The 17057-nt window shown below is 60.6% G+C and overlaps 2 protein-coding genes across 3 annotated transcripts in view; both read left to right on the top strand.

The window, feature by feature from the left end:
* The window catches only part of KREMEN1 (kringle containing transmembrane protein 1), a 99441-nt gene extending 92448 nt beyond the window's left edge, over positions 1-6993 (top strand). The window contains exon 12 of the mRNA XM_061385253.1: positions 6907-6993. The gene's annotated coding sequence lies outside the window, so the exon portion shown is untranslated. The remainder of the gene's footprint in view (positions 1-6906) is intronic.
* Positions 721-17057, top strand: part of EMID1 (EMI domain containing 1) — a 39647-nt gene continuing 23310 nt past the window's right edge. Inside the window, exons 1-5 of one of the 2 annotated variants that reach the window (XM_061385256.1) lie at positions 721-886; positions 6907-7020; positions 7478-7581; positions 14945-15028; positions 16039-16100. In XM_061385256.1, coding sequence (XP_061241240.1) covers positions 786-886; positions 6907-7020; positions 7478-7581; positions 14945-15028; positions 16039-16100 — 465 coding nt within the window. In that variant the 5' untranslated portion in view covers positions 721-785. The remainder of the gene's footprint in view (positions 887-6906; positions 7021-7477; positions 7582-14944; positions 15029-16038; positions 16101-17057) is intronic. The other variant, XM_061385257.1, reaches the window with a different exon arrangement.

Raw genomic sequence — 17057 nt, forward strand, 5'->3', positions numbered from 1 at the left:
GACCACTCATGGAGTGCTTTGGGTAGATAACATCTCCTCTTGGCCTCAGTTTCTCCATCTGTAAAACAGCAATAAAAGTGGACACTGACTTATAGGGTCAGCCCAGGTCTTATTCTCCCAGGGCGGGGCTACAAGTGCCTGGGCCTTCCTCTTTTTCTCTCTAAAATAGGGATGACTGTGCCCACCTCACCCACAGTGGTCTTAAGATTAAACTGAGAAAGAACGAGAAGCGCAGGTGAGGTGCCCCCACACACAGTGGAGCGCACCGCTTGGGCAGCTTTTGTTGCATAAGTGTACCGCCCCTCTTGCCTCGATGACTGGATCCCTCAAAAATATCCAGAGGGGATGAGGCCCCTGGCATCATTAGCCCAGGCTTGGTGGTTTTGGGTCCTGGCTGCGTCAGAGACCGTGGCTCGGCCTCAGTTTGCAACACGTGGTTGGGCACCTAGGAACTGGCACCCCGCCCCCAAAAGGGACAAGCAGCGCAGGGCACCAGGCTCAGGTGGGCACCTGGCGGGCTTCCTGGCGGGGTCGCCCGGCCCCCTGGGGCTCCTTCCGGGTTGGCAGCGGCGGCGCAAGGGGCGGGGGGCCGCGCGGAGGGGCCGGGCGAGGCCGGGAACGCGCGCCCCCGCCCCGCGCCCGCCTCCCGCCCGCCCTCCCGCCGCTGCGCTGGGAACCGGGATCCGCGCGTCCGGGGCGGCTGGCGGCGCGGGCGGGCGGGCGAGCGGGCACGCCAGGCTGGGGGCGATTGCGAGGGGCCGCGCGCGGAGGGCTCCGGGCGCAGCATGGGCGGCCCGCGGGCCTGGGCGCTGCTCTGCCTCGGGCTTCTGCTCCCAGGAGGGAGCGCCGCGTGGAGCGTCGGGGGAGCTCCGTTCTCTGCGCGCAGGTAAGGGCTGACCCCCACACCCTGCACCACCTCAGTGTCCTGCCAGCCCGGGGTTGGGGATCAGGACTCGGGGCACCCCCGCCCCCAACCTCCGTGCAAGCCCAGGATTGGGAAAGGGACCCGGTTCCCCACCTCACTGCCAGCCCCGGTGGGGGCGGGGACCGTGGGCCTCATTAGCTGGCAGGAGCTCCGGGCCGTGCGGGGGTCCTCTGCTTCACGTATCCAGAGCCAGTAGCCCCCGACAGCGTTCTCCAGCCCCCACCACTTCAACTCCGGACCCCAGGGGAGGGGGAAGGGACACGACGGAGGAAACCCCAAGATTCCTCGTCCCCTCCGCAGGGCCCCCTCCCTGCACGTAGGAGAAGCCCAGATCACCCTCTAGCTGACACTTGGGGGACCCTCCCCCCTTTACTCTGCTCCTGGCTTTTTTTAGTATCCCAGCTATTTATTTCCCTCGAAGGAAGAAGACGGGTGGAGTTTCACAGACCTAGGGTCAGTGTCGGCCCCCAGGGACCTGGCATTTTAGACTGAGTGCTGTGGGAGTGCTCTGTCTTCCTGCCCGTCACTCAAGAGCAGGGAACATTCTATCTGGTGGTGTTTATGGAGCATCCCCTAGTACCAGCCAGGGGGCCCTTTACATGCAGTGTTAAGGATTGAATGAGTTAGGGAAGACTTGTCCCCATTTAGCAGATGAGCAAATCGAGGCCCTGGAGAATTGACAAAATCTAGGCTCTCTGAGCACTGACAGAAGAACCGGGATTCAAATCTGTGTCTTTCTGGCCTTGGTGACACTGTTTGAACCTGCCCAGGCCCTGGTCCTGACTGTAGCCCCTGCCCCCGCTGCGGTCCCCTCTCAAGGGCCAGCCACTGCTGTTGTCTGAGGCAAACAATACAGAGTAGCCAGGCCTCTCCGGGCCTTTTCATCCCATTCAAAGGCCTGCCGGGCCCCCACCCCCTATGGCCTCAATTCTTTAATTCTTTTCAGAAATTCCGCTTTCCCAGTGGTCAGGGGCCAGCGTGTACCCACTGGGCTAGCAAGAGCAGGTGACGCAGGCAGGGCTGGAGGGCAGAGGTGGCTGTGATGTCAGAGGCCAGAGGTGCAGTTGTCTGAGACGGGGACTGATGCTGGCCGCTGTCACGGCCACCACCGCGCATGCTGACCTGGGCTGGCATTTCACCTGCACCTGTCCCCCTCCAGAACCTTTCCGACTGCCAGGAAGGCACACATTTGTATGGTCCTCATTTCATAGAAGACAAAGCTGAGGCTCAGAGAGGGGATATGACCTGCTGAGGGCAAGGACGTGAACCCCCAGGGTCCCAGGTGCCAGAATGACCAAGACTCTGACCTGGGAATACCCAGTGTCAAGCTCAGGATGACGGTTGAGAAGGGCGTAAGGCCTGCACTGCCCTTCGGCCAGTGCACTGCCTCCCAGCCTGGGCTCCTTTCCCCGCAGGGCTCCCCGTGCGGGAGCAGGACTGTGGCTGTGGGGCTGTCACCCGGTCATTGAAGGCTCAGAGTGGCCTGAGCATCACAAAAGCCCTGTAGGCAATGCTGTTGCTCCCATTCTATAGATGGAAAGACTGAGGCCAAGAGAAGAAACAGCACCTCAATCTAAGTCAGTCAGTTCCCAGATCCAGTGTTCTCTTCACCACGGCAGCTCTCTGGAAGAGGGAGCACGGGTGTCAGCTTGGGGAGCCGGGAAGGGTTTGCAGGTCATGGCCAGCAATCAGGGGCTCCAGCCTCAGACACAGCAAGGTCTCCTTCCCGCTCTGTCACCCATTCAGCGTGTGACCTTGGGCAGGTCTCTTCGTGGCTCCAGGGCTTAGTTCCCCTCTCAGTTTCCTCCCTCTTCCCCTCTCCCCTCCCCTCATCCCCTGCTCACGCAGGTTCTGAGGAGGGTCCCAACCTGCAACACCAACGTTAAGTGGGGGGGGGACCCTCGCTAGAGGAATCTGTGGTTCTGGGCTGCCAGGACCTCCCCTTGTGGCCCCAGCCCAACCTCGCTGGGCCTTGCTGGAGACGGCATGGGGATGTCGCGCCCATCACCCCTCCCTCCAGCCCCGCGCCCCAGGCGCCCCTTGGCAGCCGAGGGACCAGAGGCAGAAAAGAGGCTTTGTGCCTGGGGAGGGGGAGGCCCGGGACAGCATCCAAGGGGCCGCCCCCAGGCCCAAGAATGTGGCAAGACTTCGAGACCCCCGGAACCAGGGTGCCTGGGGCTGTGCAGAGCTGCCTGTGCTCGTCTTGCCCCTGTCCGCCCCCGCAGTCCCTGCTGGGGGGTCTTCCGCTCCTCCGAGGACCCTTCCAGCCTGTAATGACCCGTCTGTGTCTCAGCACTGTGGCTCTGGAGTTGATGCCATCACCGGCGTCCTGGCCCATCCTCCTCTCTTGCAGAGTACTGGCTTCCTCTGGGCAAATCCCAGAGTCAAGGAGAGTGGAGAACTTTCTTCCCCATCCTCTCCCCGGGGAGCTCAGATCCCAATGCTGCACCCATAGGGGTGACCTGGGTAGGTGACTTCTCTCGGGGCCTCAGTTTCCCCTCTGTAAAATGTAGAGCCTGACAGTCACGATCTCAAAGTCAAGGCTTGGGGTGGGGGTCGACCCTGTACAGAAGGTGCAGTACTGGTGTCCCTCAGGGAAGCCCCTGGACCCCAGCCTCCTGGCGTGGGCCCCATGTCACGGTCCAGGAACAAGAATGACCAAAAAGCACGTCAGCACTGCGCTCGGGGCTTAGGGTGAGTCACCCGCTGCTGGAGGAGGTCCTGCTGTCCCCACGTGCAGAGATGGACAGAGCGAGGCCCAGAGCCGGCCAGGGCTCATCTGAGGTCACCAGGTTAGGGAGCAGCAGGGCCAGGGTTGGAGCTTGGACTCCGGTGTGGGGTTCGGGCTCCGTCCACCCCACCCCCACCCATGGGTCTTCTTTCTTTCCTTTCCTTTTCATAACGGCCCTTGGCCCCCAGCCCGCTTGGCTGCCTCCTGCAATTAGCCCCTATCACTGTTCCGGATCACAGCCCTGGGCCCTGTGGAGACAAAGTCCCCTGGGCCCCTCGTGGCAGGGGGTTGAGGGCAGGTGGGGGGGGGGGAGCGGCCCTTTTAGGGGCAGCTGGTGCCAGGCCGAGCTGGTCTGGCCTGTTTTCTCTTCTCCCGGCAGCCTGTGGGGCTGCAGAGGTGCTGAGTGGGCAGGAGTGGCAGGCCCAGCAGAGGGGTGCTGTCTCCTCCCAGCCCCTGCCATCGCCCCGTCCCACAGGAGGTAACCCAGCCTCAGCGGCGGGGTCTCAGGCGGGTTCTCACTAAGCATGCCGGAAGGTGGGCGGGGGTTGGGAGGGCGAAGAAGCGCCCAAGGGCAGCAGGCTGGAGGCGGGGCTTCCAGGGGCCACGCCCACCTCTGGGAAACCCCCGGGTCCAGGCTCCCCTACCCAGGGCAACTGCCTGTCCTCAGTCATTCCGTCATTCAGCAAACCTCCCTGGGCGCCTTTAAAGCTGAGCCCCATCCTGGCTCGATCCCTGCCAGCACCCTCCCCTAGCACCTTCGTGGGGGAGAAAAAGCTCAAAGCTGCTGTGAGTGGCTGGGATGGGGTAGGGACACCCTGCAGATGCCCAGCTGTGCCTAGAGCCTCAGGAGGCTCAAAAGGTGATAGGAGTTTGCGGAAGCAGGGAGAGGGCTTTGCAGGCAGAGGGAATCTCGTCTGCAAGGATCGGGGGTGGGAAGAGGGCACTCATGGAGGGAGGGCAGGAAGGAGAAAGAGTGCCAGCTCAAGTGTGCGGGTCCCAGCGGTCAGGGTAATGGGCAGTGTGGGGGAATGTGGACTCCAGGCCGGTAACACCCCTGGAAAGTGGGCGGAGGGGCCAGGCTGGGACCCTGCTGAGGAGCTCCGGTTTTATCCTGGCCACAGCAGAGCTGGGTCTTCAAGGCCAGAGAGGGGTGGGAAAGTTTTTGGTGACCTCCCCCCATACAAGATAAAGGCCACGAGGGGCTGACCTTGAATGCCACCTGGTCTGACTGTCCTCTCCTGTCTAAAATCTCTGCTGGCCGGTCACCAGCTCGGTGTTCCCTACGCAGGGGAATTGGACTGATGAGCAGTAAACCAGGGAACCAGACAGCAATTCACACAGGGGAGATTTCAACTAAGGAGGAAGAAAAAAATGTGCACCTCTGCCTAGGGGACACCAGCCGCGGGCTCTGCAGAGCTCCGGTGACGTCTGGATTGGGGTGGGCGCCTCAGAGGCCCCCTTCTCTGGGTCGCCCACCTCTGTGCCTTTAGAGGACTGTTTCCTCCTCTGGGGTCGATTTCCAAGGGACTCAGAACAGTGAAGGGACGTCCCTAGAGTCCTATGGGGAGTTTGTCCGCTGGTTCCCTCCAGAGACTTCCTCCTCCAGGTGGGCCGGGTGGGGGTGGCAGGCGCAGGGCTAGGTTTCTGGGGCAGTGGCGGGACATTCCAGGTGTTGGCCGGCCCTCAGCCCTGCTCAGGGTCACAGGCCTGGGGCTGGGAAAGGAATGACCGCTTCAGGTGACCCTCTCAGCTCAAGCCCCCACCCCTCCAGACTTTCCTTTGTGGCTTGGAGCCCGGGGTCAGCAGGTTCCCAGGCAGAGGCCTTCACAGAGCCACAGACCGTAGCCCAGGAGATGGGGAGGAGACCGGAGCCCAGGGCCCTGGGAGGGAGGCGGGGGGAGGGCTAAGCATCCATATCCCTGGGTTCAAATCCAGACCCTCCACGCACCAGCTCAGTAACATCAACAGTTTTCTCCCCTCACTGAGCCTCAGTTTGTTATTGTTCAGTCGCTCAGCCATGTCTGACTCTGCAATCCCATGGACTTCAGCATGCCAGGCTCCCCTGTCCTTCACTATCTCCTGGAGTTTGGTCAAATTTATGTCCATTGAGTTGGTGATGCCATCCAACCATCTCATCCTCTGTGGCCCCCTTCTCCTCCTGCCCTCAATCTTGCTTCAGTTTACCCCTCTATTAAATGAGGCGGGGGATGTTCAGGCTGTGGGAAGATGATGTAAATATATTTATTTTTTGCATATTTATTTATTTGACTCTGCTAGGTCTTAGTTGCTGCTAGGAAAGATTGAGGGCAGGAGGAGAAGGGGACGACAGAGGATGAGATGGTTGGATGGTATCACCGACTCGATGGACATGGGTTTGGGTGAACTCTGGGAGTTGGTGATGGACAGGGAGGCCTGGCGTGCTGCGGTTCATGGGGTCACAAAGAATCAGACACGACTGAGCAACTGAACTGACTGACTGAGGTCTTAGTTGCAGTGTGAGGGATCTTGTTCCCTGATCAGGGATGGGACCTGGGCCCCCTGCATTGGGAGCTTAGAGTCTTAGCCACTAAACCACTAGGAAAGTTGATGTAAATACCTTTGGTATACAGTCAGGGCTCAATATGTGCAGCTCAGGATAATTATTCGGTGGCATTTGAAGGAGCCAGTCCTCCACACTTGGGGTGGTGACCTTGCTCCCGGCTGTCACACAGAGGGGACCTGAGGATAAGTGAGGCAGGGCCTGTCTCCCACATGCCTCAGGGAGGGAGGGGGTGGATGTGACTCACCAGCTGAATTCAGCGTGACAGGGATACAGAGCGGAGAACCACCGCTCTGCTCAGATGGGGGCAGAGGTGGGCGAGGACTCGGGGAGAGGTGACAGCACAGCGGGTGGGAGGTGCCAGGAGAGAACCGGGGGGAGGGTGCTCCAGGAGCAGACCCAGCAAAGGCCTGGAGGTGAGGGGCCCGTGGCAGGAGTGGGCGCAGGAAACGCCAAGGGCTGGGGGTGGAGACACCAGGGCCAGGTTTCCATTGTCTGACCCACCCCCGCCCCCACACAGGGCTCTGGAAGTCACTCCTCAACCGCAGCAGCAGGGAGACTCCCACCAGGGCCCAAGGGCTCGGAGGGCTCACGGGTCGCCCTGCCTGGAGTCTTGAGGCTCCCCGAGAGAGAGAGAGAGAGAGAGAGAGAGAGAGAGGGAGAGAGAGAGTGCATGCTGCGGGTGAGCCCTGGGCTTCCTGTCTGTTTCAGGAACTGGTGCTCCTATGTGGTGACCCGCACTGTCTCGTGCCACGTGCAGAATGGCACCTACCTGCAGAGGGTGCTGCAGAATTGCCCCTGGCCGATGAGCTGCCCTGGGAACAGGTGAGTGAGACCGTGTGGAGCAGGAGCTGCTGGCGTTCCTGCTGTGGTCGAAGAGCTGGGGCTGAGGAGAAGCCGGGGACCCCAAGGGTGGGTGGACAGAGGGCCCACTGCCCGTTTCCCGGCACCCCCCCTTTGGCTCTTGGGCCACCCTGGAGAGCTTCCAGGGGGAGGATTCCCCCATTCACCCGCACACCTTCACTCAGTGAGCGTTCACAGCTGGAGGACGGGCCAGCCCAGCTCACAAGGGCTTCCTGTCCAGTTATTTTCTTGATTCCCCACCCCTGGCCAGGGGCTGGGGACGGACTGGAAGGGCTGAGGCCCAGAATTCAAGAGGAGGGACGCTCCAGAGAGGCCTGGAAGTGGCAGAGGATCCCAGGACCCTGGGCTTGTCCTCACGGAGGGCGGGAGAGGTAGCGGGAGGCCCTGTCTGAGCCGGGCGACCCGGGTGCTCTTTCAGCTACAGGACAGTGGTGAGACCCACGTACAAGGTGATGTACAAGATGGTGACGGCCCGTGAGTGGAGGTGCTGCCCCGGGCACTCGGGGCCGAGCTGCGAGGAAGGTAGGACTGCCTGGGGCCAGGCCAGGTGCCTCCCCTCAGGTGCGAGGGAGGAGCCGTAAACTGTCCTTCAGACGGTAGGCGCTGAGGGTCAGAGCAGCACGTGTATCAGGGGCTGCTGCATAGAGCTGCCGGTCAGTCGCACAGCCATGGTGGGTGTCTGCTGTCCCTCGGGTGTTGACGGGACCCAGTCAGGACCCCTGGAGGAATTTCCTGAGTGATGTGTGGCTCATAATCTGAAGTTGCACATCCCAAGCCTTTCCTCCAAACTTGGGGACATTTCCACGGGAAGTGGTGACGACACAGGGGAGGATCAGCAAGATGGGGATGGCTACACCCCATCCTGCAGGTTCAGAAACCAAGGCTCGGGATATGTGACGGGCACGCAGGTCCTCAGTGGTGGGATTCTGCCTGGCTTCCCCCAGGCCCTCAGTGATGGGAGGACCCAGCGGGGCAACCTGGGGAGGAACGTGCCCCAGGCAGAGGCACACCCTTACCACACTCCCTTCCCTGCATGCAGCTCAGGGGGCTGGGTGGAACACCCAGCAGGGGTGCAGAGGAGGCAGCCTGCACCTCCCCAGAACTGGGAACTGGGGAGCGCCGTCTCCTCCAGGGGGCCTGCGTATGCTGAGTGGTCCAGACTGCATCCACCCTCATGGTCTGGCTGAACCCAGGGAGTGGAAGATTTGGGGGCCCCCAGAGTTGTGCTCCCGAGAATGGCCATAAGGAGGATGGACGGGCCCAGAGCCAGCCTGAGAACCAGGCCTGAAGGCCCCTTAATGGAAGGAGGCGCTGGGGCCCCCAGCAGCACGTTCACGTGTGTATCAGTCAAAAGACACATCCTGGTTCCAGAATCAAGGGACCATGATGCTACGGTCATAGGTGCTTCTGAGAGACTTACCCCCTTCACCTCCCTGGGGCCCGTGGCAGCCCCAGCTCACAGACGGGGTGATGGAGACCCAGAGAGGTGAAGTCACACGGAGAGGGGGCAGACTCCCCACAGAGCAGGGCAGGAGGGGCCTGGCAGTTTCCATGTGGGGTGGGAGAGCCCCCAACACAGTGGTGGTGATTCAGACAGCCAGAGGGAGGGGCAACCCAGGACTGGTATGGAGAGGTGGTTACCCAGACAGGTGTGGGAGGGAGGGGAGCCAGGAACTGAGCCCTCCCCAACCTGCTGAGGGTGACGGGGGAAGGCAGAAGGGCCCGGGGCCAGGAGGGCATCCAGCCAGGAGGGGCTGCCGCCAAGGAGGCTGCAGAGACGCTGGTGGTGAGGAGAGGGTGAACCCCCAGGGTGTGGGGGCCCCCCCCCACCCCGGGTGCAGAGCGCCTGTGCTCAGGCAGGGCCTGCCCAGACACAGGTTACCCTGTCTTCGGCTCCCCTCCCAAGGGCGGACCCTCCCAGGTCTGTCGGGCGGAGCAGTCGGGGCTGAAGGACAGGTGCGGAGCGCCCATGCTCAAGCGCCCATGTCCTCGAGTCCAGCTGCTGTAGGCCGTGCGTCCAGGACCCGGCTGAGGGCTGGGGCTCTGCGGAGGGTGAGCAGGGAGGGAGACGAGGCCTGGGGTGGGGTCGGCCCTGACACCTCCCTCTGCGGGACCTTGGAATTCCAGCCTGGGGATGAGGGCCTCCTGGGCCAGGCCCGCTTAGCCACACTCCAGCTGTGTGGCCGCGGGCTGGGGACTCCCTTGCGTTGTGCAAGTGGTTGTGCAAGGGCGTCAGGCCGGCCTGGGGAGGGGAGGCTGCACTCTAGGCGGCACTTGGGCCCACTTAGGGGTGGGGGGTGGGGGTGGCGTGCCTTCTCTGAAGGGCACCGAGCTGCCCTGTGCTCTTACCGGGCACTCTCCTACGCTGGGCCTCGGTGTCCTCACATGTGAAATGGACAAAATCATGCAGTCTGCCTCTCGGGGGTGTTGGAAGGACGTGAAGGTGATGCGGCAGCCCATGAGGGGGGCAGCGTGGGATACCCAATGGGACGGGAAGGGCCTCTCCCCACCCACAAGACCAGACCGAGTAAAGGGAGGCTTAGGCCTGCGTGATCTAGAAAACTGCTCTGGGGATGGGGCGGCGGGGTGGGGAAGCATGAGGACATTGCTGACCCGCAGCGGGCTCTGACCTTCCTGTGACAGCCAGCTTCAGGCTGGGCCCCCAGCTGTTTCCCCTGCTGACAACTGCCCCTGTGGTCTGTCCAGTGCTCTGACGTGACCTGAGGCCAAAGAGCTGCCTCACCAGGGGCAGCGGGGCCCAGAGTGAGTCAGAGGGAACAGAAACACCTATCACTCCAGAATCCAGCCTTGGATTGGCTGTGCTCTGCTGTGTGACCTTGGGCAAGTCACTTCACCCCTCTGGACCCCATCTCTACTTGGAAGTCACCCAGGATCGAGAGGTGCCCGTCTCGTATCTTATTGAGAGGGCCAGAGACTCACATCTCCACCATGCCTACTTAATAAATGTCTTCTTTTCCTCTTTGGCCCCCTGTGCTGGGGGATCTGCGCTGCCTCCCAGCTCTGAGACACCCGCCTTCTCAGTCAGCTGCTCGGCAAACAGGCCTCTAGTCTCTGATATTTGTGAGGCCGGCAGACTTCCTGGCGTTTAGCCCTGGGTTTCCCATCTTGATTGAGGATGGTCTCTTTGATCTTCTTGACGATGAGGAGGGAGGGGCTAGAACAGGCCTCTTTTTACAGATGGAGAAACTGAGTCTCAGAGATGGTGTGGGTATCACTTGTAGGTATTACACAGCAAGTAAGCATCGTGGCCGGAATTCTCCCAAGGGCTCAGACCTGAGGTCTGCAGCGTGCCCCTGCCTCAGACCCTCCTGCAGTCACCATGATGACGGGAGGAAAGCTGCCACTGTCCCCTATGCCGGGCACCAGGGCTGGCCCTCACCTGCATCGTGTCCTCTTGTCGGGGTGCCAGAGGTCCAGATGTGGAAACTGAGGCTGGGAGAGTGGTCAGAGCAAGATTTAAAGCCCTCAGTCCCACCAGAGCTGGGTCTTCCCTCTGCAGGGATGCTGGCTGGGGGCTTCACTTGGTGTGTTCAGACACCCGGGAGTGAGGCAGCCAGCCTCAGCCCCTCCCAGACAGACAGACAGAGCATCCAGGCTCCTCACCTGCCCCGCCCTGTGGGCTCCCCCAGAGCCTCCACTGGCCCCCTGGCTGTCTGCTCCTGTCCCCCACGCCTGCCCCTTCCCTGTCCGTGGACCCCCGCAGCCCTTGTCTTCCACGGTTGGGGAACAGCAAGGGAAGAAGTTCGCTCAAGGTCACGTGGTAGGAAAGCGCCTTCTGGGCCGCTTGGCCTCTGCCTGCCCAGGGCTGGGCCCTTGCCGAGCACAGCTTTCACGCTCTGACCAGCTGCGGGGTGCAGAGTGGAGCCTGTGTCTTACTCCGCAGATTCGGAATCCTGCGTGTTAAACGCTGTTGGAATTTTCCCGGATCTGCCGTCCACTCCACTCCTGCCCATCCATTCCACTCCCATCTGGGGGGCTCGAAGGCCCCCACCTCCAACTCCCGCGGTCACATCCACCCCCCGTCAGGATGCTCCCCCCTCCGCCCTCCCAGCTGCCTCAGCCAGGTGCCCCAGCCTCGCCCTCCCTCCTTTTCACCCCGGGGCCCACTGTGGCCTTCCTCCACCCCAGAGCCTGGGCAGTGGCTGTCCTCTCTGCCTGTGACCTCCTTGGTGCTCCTGCCTGGCTCCGTTAGTCCCCACCCTTCCATCACTAATCCTGTCTCTCCAGTTCCCAGCATAAGTCTGGCGTTAAGTGGATGCACGGGAAGTGAGTGGGGACCTCGTGTTCCCCCAGGGGGGCCCAGGACTGACACAGACCAGGGCCTCCCAGAGGGTTCTTGGAGCTCCCAGCCCCAGCCCTGACCCTGGACCCTGACTCAGGCCAATAGTAGCAAATATTTACATTTGCAGAGTAAATTCCCAGGAGGGGAGCTGGGCTGGGCAGGGGAGGTCTGTGGTCACTGAACCCAGCAGACCTGGGGGGAGGGTTCTGGAGGAAGAAGCCCCTCGGACAGAAAGTCAGAGGTGGAGCTCAGGGACACCCCCTACTTCTCATACCATGCCCGCTGAGGGGGAATTTAAACTGGGTGCCTTGCCCCCTTCTCCCTCCTGCTGTGTGGACAGGCAGCCTCTGCTCCCTGGGCCGCAGTGTTCTCATGAGGAACCGTTGAGACCGAGCACAAGACACTGGGCAGTGGAGGGGCGGCTGCTGGGGGGCCACAAGGCTAGAAACTGCAGATGGCGCGGGCCCTGTGGAGGTCAGGGTGGAGTGATGAGAGCTTCGGCAGAGTGGGCTTTAGTGGGTTCTCTAGTCTGTCCAGGAAGACTTTCTGGAGGAGGAGACATGGGAGCAGCAGCTGTGGGAATGAGGAGGCTGTGTGTGTGTGTGTGTGCGCGCGCGCAGGGCTGGCCAGCATCTCCCAGGTGGCGGATGTGGTCTCAGGGCAGTGGTCCAGTCAGGGTCCCATAGTGGAGCCAGAGCGTGTGGTCCTGAAACTAACCTGGAGCTCTTTGGAGGGCAAGATTGGGGCTGGGGAGGGGCCCTTCAGGATGGACCACCGGGCTAGGGTGAGGGGGTTCTCAAGCCACTGGGGCCCGCTTCAGGGGTCCTGACTCAACACCAGTGGGAGGGATGTGACATTTCTGTCCTACAGGAGACCTTTCCAGCCTGAGGCTTTTTCCCTACTGGAATTTTGTGTGGTATAGGGCCATTTGGGCTTCCCTGGTGGCTCAGTGGTAATGATGATTGCCTGCTGATGCAGGAGACTCAGGTTCAATCCCTGGGTCAGGAATATCCCTTGGAGAAAGAAATGTATTCCTTCTCCAGTATTTTACCCTGGAGAATTCCACGGACAGAAGAGCCTGGCGGGCTACAGTCCATGGGGTCGCAAAGAGTCAGACACGACGTAGCAGCTAAACAATAGCACCATTTACAACCTGGCTCAACTCTTAAAGTATTTCTGTCCATTTATTAGAATTTGGGGGAGTTTAGGGGATCATCTTTTGTGAATCTTGAAACCAGAGCCAGTATCTCCTGGTGTTTTTGACAGTTTTTGTTGTTTATTTAAACTTTCTTTCTTTTTTTAAAATTTTAGCTCACAGTTTCTTTGAGCCAATTATGTCTCCACTGATGGTCAGGCCATGTTTTCATTAGTTTTTCTAGTTCTCTCTGACTCCTGGTGAAATGGCCCAAAGCAAGTAGATTGAAAAAGAATTTCCAGCCACACGTTTCTAGATTAATAACTCAAGGACACCCTAGCATGATGTTAGAACACTTATGTTCATTTTCAAGACAGTTGTGTCTGCCGTCCACAGTATTTTGCCTTTTGCTTGCTTGCTTTACGTTCATTTTCAGCCAGTGACTCATGCATTCCTCCGTAAGAGGTTTGGTGAAGCTTCTGAGGCCCTACTGCGTGCTGGGTACTTTCCCCGGCCACACGCAAGACGGATGAGGTCCTTGCCTGGTGGGGCTCCCATTCTAGCCTGGGGGTGGGAGAGCAGGAGATCAGACTGGGAGCTGGCAAGCAGATGACATTTTTGAGGTGGAAAGTGCCGTGGAAAAAAGGGAAGACGATAGCAGGGTGGTGAGGAGGGCGGGCAGGGCAGATGCTCTGCCAAACTTCATCCCAGAGAAAACCCACACTTCCTTGGGGTCGGGGGGACGGCCGGTTCTTTGGTTGACATCCTGCAAAGAGTCAGCCAGTGGCCTTTTACAGCTTCACCTGGGAGCAAAGAGGATGAGGAGGGCTTAACCGAGGCCGTTCTTCTCAGGAGCCAGCCTCCTTGATGGGCACTGGGCCTCCCGCCTCTGCCCACCTGGACTCATGGTGCCGGGTGGCCCAGGAAAAAGGAGGCCAGGTCCCGGAATCAGACTAACCCAGCTTCCAGTCCAGGCTTCAGCCCTCAGCCGGGCGATCAGTCACTTCCACCTCTGCCTTGCTGCCCCGCAGAGGGAGAGATTCATATTCGCTCATCCATTTATCGGAGCCTGGGGGGCAGAGGAGTGGTAACACCAAGCTGCCCTGTGCCTCAGTTTTCCCACGTGTAAAGCGGAGGGGATACTGGTGTCCACTCACAGGGCTTCATGAGGACAACGAGTTAAGACTGTCTTTGAGAAGCGCTCAGGGTGTGCCGGGCCCAGCTTAAGTGCTGAACAAGCATTAGCTGCTATTATTCCCTACCTTGTAGGATCCAGCTGGGCTATGTGAAGCTCTTAGCCCTGGGCGTGGCTCACAGTGGCGTACCCGCCTTAATTCCCCACAAGCCCCCAAGCCCTGCCCCAGCTGTGGGCTGCCAACCCACTGTCCTCCATCCCAGGTGAGATTTACCCCCTGCGAGGGGGCACATCGCAGGCCCCGGGGAGGGTACGTGGGGGATTCGGGCCCAGCCTGAACGAGGGCCCCATGGTGGGACCCAGAGAGGGCCTGGCAGCCTCCCCGCTGGGGGATGGCCAGGGGGACCCGTCTGGTTTGAATTCCCGGCGCCTCTCGCTCGCTGCACCAACCCGCAGCCTGGCTCTGAGCTGCCAGGCCCGTGCCTTATTTGGGTCTTGCTCCCCCCAGGCGACACTGTGTGGCCTTAAAAGGCAGGCCCGGGGGTAGCGGGGAGAGGGGGCAGTTGCCACGGCTGGCTCCAAAGCCCCTCCAGCTGCGCCCTGCTCCCCTGGCTTGGCCAGCCCAACCCTCCAGCTGTGGAGAAAACCAGGCCCCCAAAGCCAGATCAGCCCGAATGGGCTGCTCCTCACAGGGGTGGGCTCCTGGAATGGGCCCCCCCGTACCCTCCCAGGCAGCCAGCTGCCCTCTGGTTTTCATTTAAAACCAGAGCTGGATCCACTTTGGTGTCTTCTTACCAAGTGGGGCAGGGAGAGGGCGGATGGTGACGTTGCTGTGTTTATTTACCGCCTACTGCATGCCAGGCCCCTGCGTGTGCTCAGTGGGCCCTTTGCACGCATGGCTGGCCTCAGGCCTTGTGCCAGTCCAGGAGGTGTACAGAGGGCTTCATGACCCCATTTTACAGATGGGAACATTGGCAGGTCCAGGGAGGACCAGCCACACAGGCCCGAGAGCAGCAGGGCTGGGAGCCGACCTCGAGTCTCTTGGCTCAAGCTCTGAGCCCAGGCAGCTTGCTGGGCTTGTTGGAGAAGCGCCCGGCCTTCCCCTCACCCATCACCAGCCCCTCCCCAGCCCCATCAGGTTGACAGCCTTGTCGCAGCTCGGCCCACCTCACGCTGTGTGACTCTGGTCCCACCTCTCTGGGCCTCTGTCTTGCTCTGCACCAAGGGGAATAGGGATCCCCGCTGTGGCAACAGTAGTCGGGGGGAACAGAGCAAAACATGGCCAGCAGGGCCTCACCCTCGCTGTCCTCAGTTACAGGCTCCCCTGGCTTCGTGGAGCCCGGGTGGTCGGGCAGCGCCACGCGGCGGATGGCACTTCGGCCCACAGGCTTCTCAGGTGGGTCCCGGGGCAGCTGCTTGGGATCCCCCTGGGCCAGGGGAGGCTGGAGGGGCTGGTGGTGACTGTCCTAAAAGCCAGCTGGGCCCAGCAGTGGAGGGTCAGAGACAGCACCCTGCCCCCGTCCACCACAGGCTGGAAATAAAACTGGGGGTGGGGTAAGGAAGGGTTCCCCCAGGGGAGTCTGCCCTGGGCCCAGGCACCTGAGACCCAGGAGCCCGAGAGTCTTGCAGACAGGGGTCCAAGCCCCCAGTTTCCTTTTTTTCATTGAAAGAACATTTGAGCGACTGCAGGGTGCGAGGCACCATGCCAGGAGCTTTCCATGGTCACCTTGTATAAACCTCCCCCTGGGACAGCATCACCGTCGCTGAGGGGTCAGAGAGGGGATGTGCCCTGCCCAGGACCCCACGGCCAGGGCAGGGCAGCGCTGGGCTTCAACCTCAGGCTTTGTGCTTGGGGAGACCCTGGGTCCCTTTGCTCTGAGCTCAGTGTCCCCAGCTGTGCACAGGGTGACACTTGTCCTCACACGCGGGATCGTGGTGAAGACCAGAGAAACGAGCGTGTAGCGTGCTCGGCTGCTGCCAACACTGCTGTGAATAACGGTGGGGTATTGCTGAAGAGGCCGGGGAGCTGGATGGTGGTTCTGGGGGAAGGCTCAGAGGGTGGCATGGGAGTCCAGCCCAGTCTGGACTATGTGGGGTCCCCAAAGCCAGCACGCCACGGCCAGCCTCACCCGGATGGGGAGCAGCAGGCATTTCCCTCCCCACTCCACCCCATTTTGGATGAGGAGTCCAGTCCCTGGTCCTTCCCTGAGAGAAACAGTCCCCTTGGAGGCTTGGGAGCCAAAGGACACCCGCAGGGCATGGTCCACCCCGGACAGGCTGTGACTCCGTAGCCCCGTCCCTGCCCCGAGCTGTCTTATGGATTGGGGTCATCAGTTATCTGTCCCCTCCCTCCATCCTGCCCCCAGGAACCTGGGAGCCCCAACCCAGCCTGCTTCCTCTCCACAGGTTGTCTCAACTGCAGCAAAGTGTCGGAGCTGACGGAGCGGCTGAAGGTGCTGGAGGCCAAGGTGGGTGAGCACCTTGCCTGCCAGGCAGGCACCACCCTGCCCCCAGTGCCCGCCCTGGGAAGCCTGTTCAGACAGCCTGGTTGCTCTCTCTTCAGGAGGCCCGTGAAGCTCTCCCAGCCCCAGCCCCTCCCAGAGACTCCTAGACACCCCCCAGAGCTTGTAAATGTCCCTCTCTCTTTTTTGCCAATGTAATTGCCCCAACACCTTCATCCTTTACCCCTCACCCTCACCACAATGCTATCTTCCCATTCCAAAAAGCAAAAACATGTGCTGCATGTCTCAAATTATCTCAAGATAAAAGGTTTTAACAATTAAAAAGTAAGACATCCTAAATTTAGAAACATGAAAAACTCAGAACCACGATAAACCTGCCAGAGAACCATCGGCCTCGGTCGCCTGTGCCCCCCAAAGAGAGCGACTGCCAACATCGAAGCATCTTTTCTTCCAGGTTTTCTAAAGACATGTAGAGACTTTTAAACTTCGTCTGCATATCCATCGCCTCCTCCCGGAATTTTTCTTGAGATTAGATTCGAAGATGTTCACCCAAGTGTTAACTATTCAGAGGGAGACAAAAGCGGTGGCTGCAGCCTGAGCAGACATGGCTCAGTGGGGTGTTAGGCGGCCACGGACAGTGCCTACACTTTCTAACATGGAGAGATGCCCCTGATGCATTAATATCAGGTGGAAAGCCCAAGTTTCTAAACAACATGGGTTAGAACCCCTGTTCTGAGGTATGAGCACCCCAGGAACCTCACGCTGCTCCCCAAGCTCGCTCCCAGGGAACGCTGGCCTAAGGGGCAGCTCAGCTCAGTTCCAGGTTAGCCTCCCTCGGGTAGGCGCACACGGCCCCACGTGTCCTGGTCAGCAGGCATCCTGGCCTTTCTTAACCCCCAGTTAGTGGCTCAGGGGACCCTGTTGACCTTTCAGGCTCTCCCCCGCACTGAGTCCAAAAGTGGG

The sequence above is a fragment of the Bos javanicus genome, chromosome 17, assembly GCF_032452875.1.
Source record: "Bos javanicus breed banteng chromosome 17, ARS-OSU_banteng_1.0, whole genome shotgun sequence".
Lineage (NCBI taxonomy): Eukaryota > Metazoa > Chordata > Mammalia > Artiodactyla > Bovidae > Bos > Bos javanicus.